Source organism: Pyrus communis, chromosome 16 (genome assembly GCF_041283825.1).
Source record: "Pyrus communis isolate YQ-2024b chromosome 16, ASM4128382v1, whole genome shotgun sequence".
NCBI lineage: Eukaryota > Viridiplantae > Streptophyta > Magnoliopsida > Rosales > Rosaceae > Pyrus > Pyrus communis.
The window spans coordinates 16,328,888-16,340,682 of NC_142580.1; the positions used below are offsets into that span (position 1 = coordinate 16,328,888).

Sequence of the window (11,795 nt, forward strand, 5' to 3'; positions counted from 1 at the left end):
TAACAGATAGAGTGCAAAATTCATCTTTTACTTCAAAAATAAATCTGAAACAAAGAGAATATAAGACATACCATGGAATGAAGGATAAATGATCAATATTACTAGTGCAGAAGTTTTAACAAGAATTATAGAGAGCATAATCCTCCAAAGCATATTTGCTTGTTTGCGCTGCTTCGATCTTGCAGTTTGTGTGCGATTCTCTTATCTCTGATTCTCCAAAAGCAGAATTCAAGAGCACATTCTTGCTGATAACGCATTGGAAATAAAATATAGAACGAGAGAGAACAGAGCGAGACAGGAGTGCTGCCAACGTCGGAGTCTTGGTACTGCAGAAAATTGGACTAGTACTGGTCTGAAAATGATTTGTGTAATCGTCTTGCCTTCCGTAAAACTCCGGAGCAAAGTAAGTGGACGAAACTTGATGAGCACGGCTGGTACAATGCGTCAAGATTGCACTGTTGAGGTACGGGACTACATGAATTCTTCGTTTCCTGTTAAAGAGATGGACATCCAACGTGATGCATCGTCCCTACTTGACATTGACATGTACGGAGCTTACATAATCAAAACTAGGGAAGATCTATTCCTTGTCGCAAGGATTTCTTATTGCAACATTTGCCGTGTTTATAAGCTCTGTTATTCGACGGAAGATGGTAGATGTGGACGGATAAAGGGGAAATTGATTGGAAATCTTGCTCTCTTTTGGGTGTGAGTCAGTCCAGAGTACAGTGCTCTCTCCTGGATGGGAACTCGATTCACTTCACGGAGATCGACTTCCATGTCCAGAAGAAGAAAGACACTTCCGACAGAGCCATTTTCTTCTTTGTTTAGGCGCGTATAGTTTGACAAGCAAACGAGCGGAACAAGTTTGTGCTCTTCCAACGGTGGGTAAAGCTGGTAAAACAAAGGGAAGTGATTCACCTACACCCATTTTCTCCTTTCCGGCACGTGCAAAACGAGAAAACAGGAGTGCGGAGATCAATCCCAATAGAAAAGTACGTTCCCGCAACAAAAATCGAGTAAAAATAAAACGAAAGGAAAGGAAAACAATAATTTAGAGAAACTTTGCTCTGCTTTTTTTTTCCTTTTTTTACAGTGAAGGCCAACATACAAGGGCCTAAAAACACAATGCCTTGTTCAGGACAAAGAAAAAGAGAATCAATTACATTCCTAACAATGTCCAACGGAACCAAACACGCATATACAACAACACGGTTTTTCGCTCCCAACTTATCTGTTCCCTTGTTAAATTAAATTCCCTAGTAATTTGAACAACATATACTCTAAAAATACAATAAAGAAAAATTACAAAGCTGTATTTTTCGATTCTGAATAGAGCGTTTCACAGGCATTTGATTGAAGAAGAAACAGTCAGGCACAATATTCAGCTTCATGGATACACCGTGATTTCATCCTGAAAGCAAAACATAGGGCCATTATAAGTTTCTTCCCCCAAGAAACCGGAGCCATCGGAATGTAAACTAATATCTTAGACCTTATTTCTTAAAGACGTAGCTTATAAACCTACGAGTGTATTCAATCCATGCCCGTCCTATTCAATCCATGGGCTTCCTATAAACCTCTAGAAAATAAGTGTAATATTAAAGGCGTCATACTCTGAACGCTCTCCATCCTACACATTGGTGCTGGAAGTAAAATTAATTTGACAAAATCTAAAAGCAATAGATCTTCAAAAAGAGAAACAGACCGGCTAGGCTGAGTGGTTCGTCCCACAAGTGGAAAATGATGGCTAGGTCCTAGCATTCCAAGGCATATGTCGGGACCTACAAAAATAGACACTGGTAATATCAGGAGAATGAACAACTAAGAAAAGTAATTAAACATGTAAAGGATGAACACTTTGATTTTGCAGCAATTAAAAAACCAAACATGAAGGAAAGGCATAATTGCATCCAAAAATAAAGAACAATGAACAAATAAACCCTCCAATTGGGTCATGATGTACCTCAAGCATGTTTTCATCAAGAAAAGCAGTTGTTGTCTGATTCATGCAATAAGAACTATCATATTGGAGGATCCTTAACTTCCCTTCCTGCATTTCACAACATGAAAACACTGAGTTGTGGGAATTGGGGGAGGAACCAAACAAGCAAAAGAAGCTTACGGAAACAGAATTGATTACCTTGGTTCCATAGACAAGGCCACCTCCAACTGAAGGATGAAAGCAAGCTACATTGACCTCATCCTCTGCACTAGGAAGAACTCTCACAAGTTCCATATCAGAAACTCTGTAGACCTGAATAACAACTACGAATGTTGCATGAACACTCATAATAGAGGACAACCAAAAGCAACTGGTAACACATGAAAGTTTATATCATGCACAGTTGATCCACAAGCCACAACTATGGTCAAATTTATAAGAAAGTTGACATAAAATCTATTTCATACACGAGTTCAGTTGCAAATGACTTTTAGTTTGCACCAAATTCAATTATTCCACTCTAAGACTAGTTTAATCCAACTTAGGTTGCATACATTAGTCTCAACCAAAATTCATAAAAACTTCATATCCTTGTCATTACTTATTAGAAGCAGATTAAATATTACATAAGTTTCTAGATGTTACTTTACAGATTGATTGAAACACCCAATGTTAATAAGACACAGATTTGAAACAAAAATAAAAGATACTTTAATATTTAAAAATTAAAACTAAAATGAAGAGGGAGGGACGGAAGAGAACTAAAAAATCTTACCTCCAGAATGGTGTAAATAGGCACTGTTGTCTCTCCATCAATGACAACACTCTTAAGAAGTGAACTGTGACGACGGCCATAGGCAAGTAATATATGCTCTGACGTAGGAGAGAACTGCCACAGTAAATCAAGGAATAACAAAATGGAATAAGTGTGTGATGAAAGTACAAATTCTTTGCTTGATCTAGAAGAAATATAAAGGAAAAAATATTATTAGGTTGTGAATCTTTTGCTTATAAATGAGACAACTATTAGAGTTCGGAGATCTATTCAACCTAAGGACTATTGACAGGTGAAACTGAGAATACTTAGGCAACAAAGGCAGTCACTTAATAGAATGTTCATAACCAGATGGCATGCATGAAAAAGTTACAAATAAGGGACTATGTAACTCAGACGTATGTGTGTGTCTGTGTGTGTGAATTACTGTTACAAACAGGTAAACACAACTAGAGAACCCCAGAGATTCATGTGGAATAGAACAAAGCTAAGTACCAGAAGCCCACTAAAATACAATATACACATCTTTTAATTTGTGTAGTTAAGCAGTCAGGTGGGTATGTGCTGAGGATGCGTAACTTAAAATATTATCTAAATAATAAAAACCTAATGTCTTAATGATCTGCCACTAAGTCCACCCATAGAACGCTGCCATAATGATAGTTCATACAGAGTCCAAGTCTTCACTCATTTATATACCTTCTTCTATATCGGTTTATTGATTATTTGTTTTAATCATAACAGCAGTGCATTGGACATCTAGGTCATATACCAATCAGCTGTTGGATTGAATATTGAAACAACATGATCACACATCAACAATATAAGGCAATCCTAACAGATTCTCCCTACATAAAACATACCTATATATGTATGTGTTTACATACCGCTACATAACAAGACTGCTTCAACTTTAGATTTTCTGGTGGCAAATGCCTTATAAAAAATATGCGTAACTGTAATTCATTACATTCTACGAACATAATAGATATCTCCTTATCATAACTCCAGAGTATCTAACTCAAACTAAAGCTAGGCTGAGCATTGACATGAATCGTTGAGCTCTTATGATGAGATTTCAAGGGATGCACTCCATACAGGGCTGCTAATCATAGTTTTCAGTTAAAATGAAGCATTTTCCGTTAAAGATTTGCTTTAGTCTTAGGGAAAAAAGTTAAATAAGTAAAGAATTGTCTGAAAATCAATGAGAAACTAATGATCAAGATGACCCAATAAGTCATACATCTTCAAAATTTAGCTGACCTGAATAGATGTTAAGCAGTGGGCAGCTCTTATTGCCCGGGATGCAAGAACCATTCCAAATCTAGATAGATAAAAGAAAATCAGGTTGTAGAAAGAAGGAAAATGCAAATGGAAAGGTAAAAGAGAAGTATGAAAATGCAACACAGATTATAGGGAGTTAAAGCTTTACGTTGCTTCCTCAAGGGAATATATCCGGAGCTCATACATGACATGGTGTGCTGAAATTGGATGTCGAGTTGGGGAAGTTGATGCCCCTGTCGCATCATGGTTGACCTGGCTCTGCAATCCAGGATCAGCTTCCATATGGGGCAACATACATGCAACACAAGCAGCTAAAAACCTTCCGCAAGGGGAAAAATGGGCACCCATCTCACTGCAACAAATTATTAAGTAAAAATCCAAAAAGATACAGCCAGTAATACTATTAAAGTTCAAACAATCATGCAATGCTGAAAGAGAATAAAAGAACAAAAGCCAACATTTCATGATCATCTCCTAATCAAATATTTCTTTGCAAAAGGTGTAAATCCAGTAAAAACAAACTACCTTTGACAAAAAAACCAAACGTAAAAACAAACTACCAACTGATGTTGCATCCTTTATCAATGTACTGGTTTTGCAAGACTTACGAATAAGCTAAAGGCAATGTCAAATTGTATAGAACAACAAAGTACCATGAACGTTGAAAACAGAAAGAAATTTACCTACAAAGTACAGCATGTGGAATGGTTAAGCGACATCTTTCTGCATCAAGGGGAGAACAAGGATTTTTCAAATCGTGTGGCCAAATTCTGAGCTTTACAGTGCAAGGCAACTCTGCAGCTGCTGCTGCAGCAAGTGAGTTGGCAAGTTCCGATTGGATTCTACTTGCAACTGGTTGAGGCTCACTTTCAGCATGCGCAAAACTATTGAATCCAGCACCTTCATTAGATCCAATCGTCGACACCATATGAGTTCGTGAAGTACGATGCCGGGAACTAGATCTTCCAGTAAGCCTGGATTGGCTCACACTGGTTGGTATTACCGAGGAAGTTATGGCTGGATTCATCTCACCACGTGCAGATGGATTATCTTGTGTAGCATCACCTACCAGCCGCATATTCCGTTGGCTAGCTTGGGTCTGACCAATTAACCACCCTTGCAAAAAAGGAAGTTCCCAATATGTTGAGTCACCAAATGGGAAAATATGATTGCTCCTCCCTTCAGGTTGCACTTCCAAAGCCTCTAAACTGTCCATTGCAGGTTGAGAAACTTCAGTTTCCATTTCACTCAAGAAAGTATTAGTTTCTGTCTCTTCTGGTGCTGGAGAAGAGCTACTAGGTTCAATTGGGGACAGCAGAAGTTCATACTGCCCTGAAGGAGTTGAATATGTTAGCAACCGCACTGAAGCAGAAGGATCAACTCTCTGTTGCACACTACTTGAACCAATGTCCGTGTCACTACGCTGCATAGATATTCTCCCATTATCTCTAGCAAATGAAGGCCATATCAGAAATGGTAAAGACATAAGAGGTAGTCCATCTGCCAAACTGGAACGATCACTAGATTGACCATCTGCCAAATATACGGTAGGTGGAGGATAGCGCAAATAACCCGGAGAAGTTGCAAGTGTCATCGAGGAATCTGAGGAGTCCATGTCATTGACCTACAAATAAGAAAAATACATGATTCAAATATATTTAATCAAAGAAAACGATTAATATTTCTACCAAACAAACAAAAAAACGACTACCCAAAAATTTACCTCAGCAGTTAAAAGGAAAGGAGCTCCATGTGGGTGAAAATGCACAGCCCGGAGTGAACGTCGTGTCTTCAGTACTATGCTTGGTGAGGATGTCTCCCCTCTCCTATTGTAGTGCCATATGTACAACTAATGCAAGATTTAAAGGTTAAGGCCATTAATAAGAGATAAGCATGATTAGTTAAAATTTCCTAATAAAAAATCTTACCTTGTGACCTGACGCAACAGCGAGCAGCTCACCTTGGGCATGGAAAGCTATGGATGCAATGGGACGCACTGTGTGGAGAAAAAAGCACTAACAATCATATCCATGACACAAACTTAAATGAAAAAAAGAATAAATTGTTTGTTTTAATGATTGATAATCAACGCAAAAACTTACAAAAATCACGAGATCCTATACATTCTGCCGTGTTTGCATCCCACAAGCGAACTTCATGATCCAGACTTCCACTAGCCAATATGTCTGGATACACAGGATGAAATCTAACCTGCAAAAGCACAACCAGATGGTGAGAAATGCACAGCAAGCTAATGAGATGTACTGAGTAGCTATGCTGAAGTGTCAGATCTGGTAACCAGTAATTTTGTTGATGAATAAAACAACTAGATTAAAGTGGCAACATCCACTAAAAAAGATTAGGATAAAGCAACCCAAAGACTTTTGACGAGAGCATAAAACTTCTTGCAGAGAGAATTTTAGCATTATAAGCATAGATGGCATCCTATATTTCTTAGCAAAAGAATATGGATGAAAAAGAAGCTTTAATGTTTCACCAAATCTCAAGCTGTTCTGTTTAAAAAATTGTTCACAACATCTTGCAGCAAGCTGAAGCAAGAAGCTAACATTCAACTTCAAGTATTTGAACAAAAACAAAAGAAATTCAGAATCAAATATCCAGTGCTGTAGACTTACCACCCACGGTGTCCTACGGTGACCACTCAAGACCTTTAAGCAGATCCCAGTTCGGCAATCAATAATCTTTACAGTATGGTCTCCGCTGCAATTACAGTTGCAATTGAAACTTAATAAATGATACACTTCTTAGAATAAATATAACTCAACACTAAGCTTTAGGCAAATCCCATACCAGGCCGAGATATATATATATATATATATATATATACATATATATATATATGCATAGCAGGACTTACTGAGTTGAAGCTAGTGTCGTTCCATCGGGGCTGAAGGCTGCTGCAATAGTTGAACGTGGAGGAGGCACAAGCGGACAATATTTGGAAGACAAATGCTGGAGTGACTCTGCCTCCACCCTGAAGTCGATCCAATTTCAAGACAGACCATGAATTGAAAGATCAAACTAAATGCAAAATAATTCAAACAACTAGAAAAAACAAAGCAGTATGCTTTTTTTTGTTGCAAGAAAATTATGAGAGAGCGACTAAATGAATTGGCAGTTTACCATGAGATAAGGCTGTGCCTAGCATCTCTAGCTGTTTCAAACTTTGGGCCAACAGAATCGGAATTAGACTTCGGAGGTTCCCCCCATAACTTCTTTGACCAATGTTTCGTTTGCGGAGAAACCTCTCTCCGTGCTAACAATCGAAGGACATTGCTAACACTGCCAGTTAACATCAGATACATGCAAATCAGTTTGAAATCAAGAATTAGTGCCAATTAATATTCCAATCCGATTTTACAAAATCAACACCGAAACCATTTCTCAAGCACGGAAAGTACTTGAAACAACAACAAAAACAAAAACTCGGTACCTCCTCAATCTCCAAAATTGTCTTCCTAAATTCTAACCAATTTCGATAAAAGCTAATCAAGCGAAAAACCAAATTCGGATTGGAACTAATTCAATTAGGATCACCATGCAAAACCACAAAATTAAAGCATGAATAGATATAATTTGCAAAAGCATTAATCCACAATACACCAATTTGGTAATTGAATTACACAAAAACTCATGAATTCCTACCAAAATTCAATAAAAAAGTCCAAGATTCACCTGTGCTTGCACGGATTGGGCTGAGGAACGCGCGGCACAGAGGTGGAAGGAGAATTGGGCTCGTCGGAAGAACCTGCCCTCATAATTTTCACGGGAAAATGTCATAATCTCAGCTTTTCCGGCATTCTAGGGAAATTTCAAATTGATATCTTGAAAATCCAATCAAATTTACATGAAAATCATCACGCCGTGGAAAGAGTAAACTGAATAGAAGGGGGGCTTGAATTGAATTGAGCTAGGGGTGCGGATTTGGTGTCGGAGAGCGCGGCGTGGGGTACGGTTGGGGAGGGAGGCGGCGAGATCTCCAGTCGGCGGGGAGGGAAAATTGGGAGGGGAAAGTGTCCGAGTGTCTGTGCGTGCGGCCGTGGAATTTGGATTTGGAAAATTCCGTCTTGGGTTTTTTGTGATGGGGCATTGGACAGATGGGGGAGAGGAGGGGGGCGCTAGGTGGCTTCGGGACCCTAGGGAGTTGTTTGTTGGACGACAATGCCCTTGTTGTTGTGCCCTCATCTGTGGTGTCGTGGAGTGTCAACGGTACGCGTTTTGATCATAAAAGGGACAAATACAAGATTTAATGTAAATGACCAACATTATGTCAATAAAAGGGTATTTGCCATATTCCGTTTAGAAATTTAGGGCTTGTTTAATATCCTATTTGAAAATTTTTATAATTTCTCAAAATTTTTCTTAAAAATTTTTTTGATAACAATTTTCTTTAAAACTCAAAAACTTGTTTGGTATACGATTTAAAATTTTTAAATCTTACAACTTAAAGTTGACAAAGAGATCTAAAAAGAGGGATTCGAAGGTCTTATCCTAAACCCTAAATTGGCTAAACTGCAATCGACGCCACCTCCTAAGTTATGTAGCTCATCATCCCAAGAGTAGAGCCCGACCAACCCTGACCTCATTGAATCACAGTATGCAGAAATTCTACACCGTGAAGATTACAGCACCCGCAACCTTTACCTGAGAAATTGCCTGCCTTCCGTCCACTTTGGACTTCATGGCAAGTATAAAAGTTGTTCTTCGTGTTGAGATATACATGCCTGTGAAGCACAATGACTTGGATTTTGGGCAAAAAAATGTTCTTAATCTCCTGAGCCCATATCTAAGATTTGTTTGTTGAGATTTGATGCGATGATTTGGTTATTCGATTTTTGAGTTAATTGTATCGCCACTCGATTTTTGTAATTAATGACAATCTAACCATTGGATCATCGTCAAATTTGAATAAGATGTTGTGAGCTTGATGGATCTTAGTTGGCTGATCCAAGGTTCTAAAAAATGCAAGGCGCTAGTCGGGCGACAAACTAGGGCATAACGCCTACGCTGCTAGGCAGGGCTTAAGCGGACTAGGCGGATTTACGTAAAATAATATAAATAAGTGTCTATTTATACTTTAAAAAATACATAATTATACTGAAATACATAAATTGAAAAATAAAATTACACATAGATTATTTTAAGTAAATTTATTATATTTTAAGCAAAAATAAAATTACACACCTGGGAAGGCTAGGTGGGTTAGGCGGCCTCGACGACCTTTAGGCAATTCTGTAACTTCAAAAACTATCGTTGCAAAGGTTGTGAATCTTCGGTGTCCCACTGCAATTTCATCGCGTTGCTGCGCCTTGTCCCCTGTCTGCGTGCGTAGAAGAAGAGTCAGCATCAAAGATTTGACAAGAGAGGAAGAGAGAGGGAGAGAGAGAGCTTTGTAAATTTGCAATTGCAGAAAAGAAGAAGTGCGACGTTGCTGTGTTAGCTAGGGTTGGAGTTAAGGATTTTAAAGTTGGCTGATAGTTCTTTTAAAATTAGGGAATAAGTTATTTATTTATTTTATTTTATTTTATGTGAAAGCAAAGGCCCAATCATTTTTTAATTTTCTATATGACTACTGTAATTAAATTAACAATATTAGGAAATGACTTAACGGTGAGAATTAGGAAATCATTATAAACCTTACAGGGTGCCTTAATTAAATTTACGGCTATGAATAATATTATGTTGACTAGAATTATCGAATCACTGTGGCATGACTATATTTATGTTATATGCTCATCGTTTGCTGCACCAATGTTGGTACTCGTCCGGACCAGGGCCAGTGTTTAACGTGTATGTTCATATCGCACCGTACGCTCACTTTGGATCCATTGTATGTGCCAGTCTTATCCTACATTGTTGTAGGCAATTAGGACTTGTATGTGATGCGCATAGCGCCAGTCTTCACGTGATTGTAATACTAGAGCGTAGATTATTTTTTCACATAGTCATGTTCATGTCAGAATACCTCTGCATGAACTCGTGTGTCAGCAAGTGTCGATGAGCAATCGATATTGTATGTTTGTTTATGCGAGAATATGTGATTACGGACGTCATGTGTTTATTTATGAAAGCTTGTGACGTATTGCATTCTTGAAATACTGTTGGCTTTGGTAAGTATTTTCATACTATACGTAGTATGTGTATTTTGGAAACTATACTCGTTTTATGGCGAGGGTTATTATGTTTTCGAAAAGGTTTTACAAAACTTTATTTTTAGGTCCACTCATCCTTATTTTTCGTCCTTCCAGGTTTTAGTATTAAGCTTTCGCAGAGGATTCTTGTCAAATTTCGATATAGGTGGTTACCTTCGATGGTATAATTCTCATTCTACTTTTACTGTACTTTACTTATGCTCTGACATCACTTGTGAATTGAGTTCAATCCCACTCATATGCGCACTCTTATATTTACGCACTTTTAGGTTTAAATTTACTCACATTTTCCACATCACTACACTTTTTGGCTTTGTCACCCTTCGAGTGTCAGCCAGCACAGCTCGATTTGGAGTCCAAGTGGACATTCCAGGTTGGGGTGTATCATGCACATCCCATACCGTGCATTTTACCACTGTAATGGTGTTCGAATGTTCTATTATACAAACTAACCCCCATAAAATACCCCAAGTTCATAAACCTCTTTTGCTAGTCATCGTATCTAATTCATTGATCTCCAACCCAAATCGACAATTTATCCTGCCGACATCCTATTCTAATGTGCACACCAGACTTGCCTAGGAACTGGTTTCACAATAAATATATTCAACTACACAAAAGATCCTTTCCAATTAGCCTCATGTCCAAAGCAATCTCAAAACTGAAGTTCTAACCACATCAACATGAATGATGCACAAATAATGTCATTTCATCTTTCACATGTGCCATAGTATATTCTCAACGAATAGCATTTCCATAACCAATAATAAGTAAACACTTAATTGAAGCAATTAGCCAATTAATATCTAACCACATTAATCAAACAACAAGATCAAGAACATTATAACATTTCACTATCTTTTAATAAAATCAATTTCCGTAAAGGTTTTCCATATTCCCGTACCTAAATTCTAAAGCTAAAAACTTGAGTAAGCTTGATCACCATCTATTTCTTCCACTATCTTTTCTTTTCTTATCTCTCTCTCTCTCTCTCTCTCTCTCTCTCTCTAGATAAGTATATATAATGTCTACATTAACTCTTATTGCATGCACCACAACCCCTCATATTTTCTATTTCATTCTATATCTATTAGAAGTAGGCACTTAAAACCGAAACACGAACCAAATCATATTGAATTGCACAGAATGAATCAGTTTTGAAACCGAACCGCAATGTAGGAAATGGTTTGGTTTCAGTTTTGGCTTTTGAAAACCGCACTGTAAATATTAATAAAATGTCCATATTAGATGTCATGTTTTAATTGGTTGTTTGTTAGAGTCCATACATTTAGTATAAACTCAACAACACTAAAATATCATCATTCCTCACTTCCTTTCTTTAGTCTTCGACATAATATCATCACTCATCAGTAAGGGTGGGCACTTGAATCCATTGTCTTATTCTGAATATGTGATCAATTGGTAAATGTTCCACACAAAGGACGTTGAGAAATCGAATTGCAAGGGAAATAATACATAGCTTCCTCATAGATTTGAGGGTGCAACCATGCAAGTCTATTTACTGGGCAATTATAATATACATCTGCCATGAGCCCATGACATTAGATCATCGATACATGTTATCTACTGCACAGAGTGTGCATGTAAAGTTGCAAAC

At 37.8% G+C, this 11,795-nt stretch overlaps 1 protein-coding gene across 1 annotated transcript; it reads right to left on the minus strand.

Annotated features, from left to right (window-relative positions):
• Positions 1 to 1,053: 1,053 nt before the first annotated feature.
• Positions 1,054 to 8,222, minus strand: LOC137731383 (uncharacterized). The gene is made up of 15 exons (XM_068470493.2): positions 7,701 to 8,222; positions 7,149 to 7,307; positions 6,883 to 6,999; positions 6,641 to 6,725; positions 6,107 to 6,215; positions 5,933 to 6,000; positions 5,728 to 5,853; positions 4,688 to 5,628; positions 4,153 to 4,356; positions 3,984 to 4,044; positions 2,721 to 2,834; positions 2,144 to 2,257; positions 1,967 to 2,053; positions 1,709 to 1,784; positions 1,054 to 1,414 (listed from the first exon to the last, which is right to left on the minus strand). The coding sequence occupies exons 1-14, from the start codon at positions 7,781 to 7,783 to the stop codon at positions 1,758 to 1,760; spliced, it is 2,295 nt and encodes a 764-aa protein (XP_068326594.2). The 5' UTR covers positions 7,784 to 8,222; the 3' UTR covers positions 1,054 to 1,414; positions 1,709 to 1,757.
• Positions 8,223 to 11,795: the final 3,573 nt, after the last annotated feature.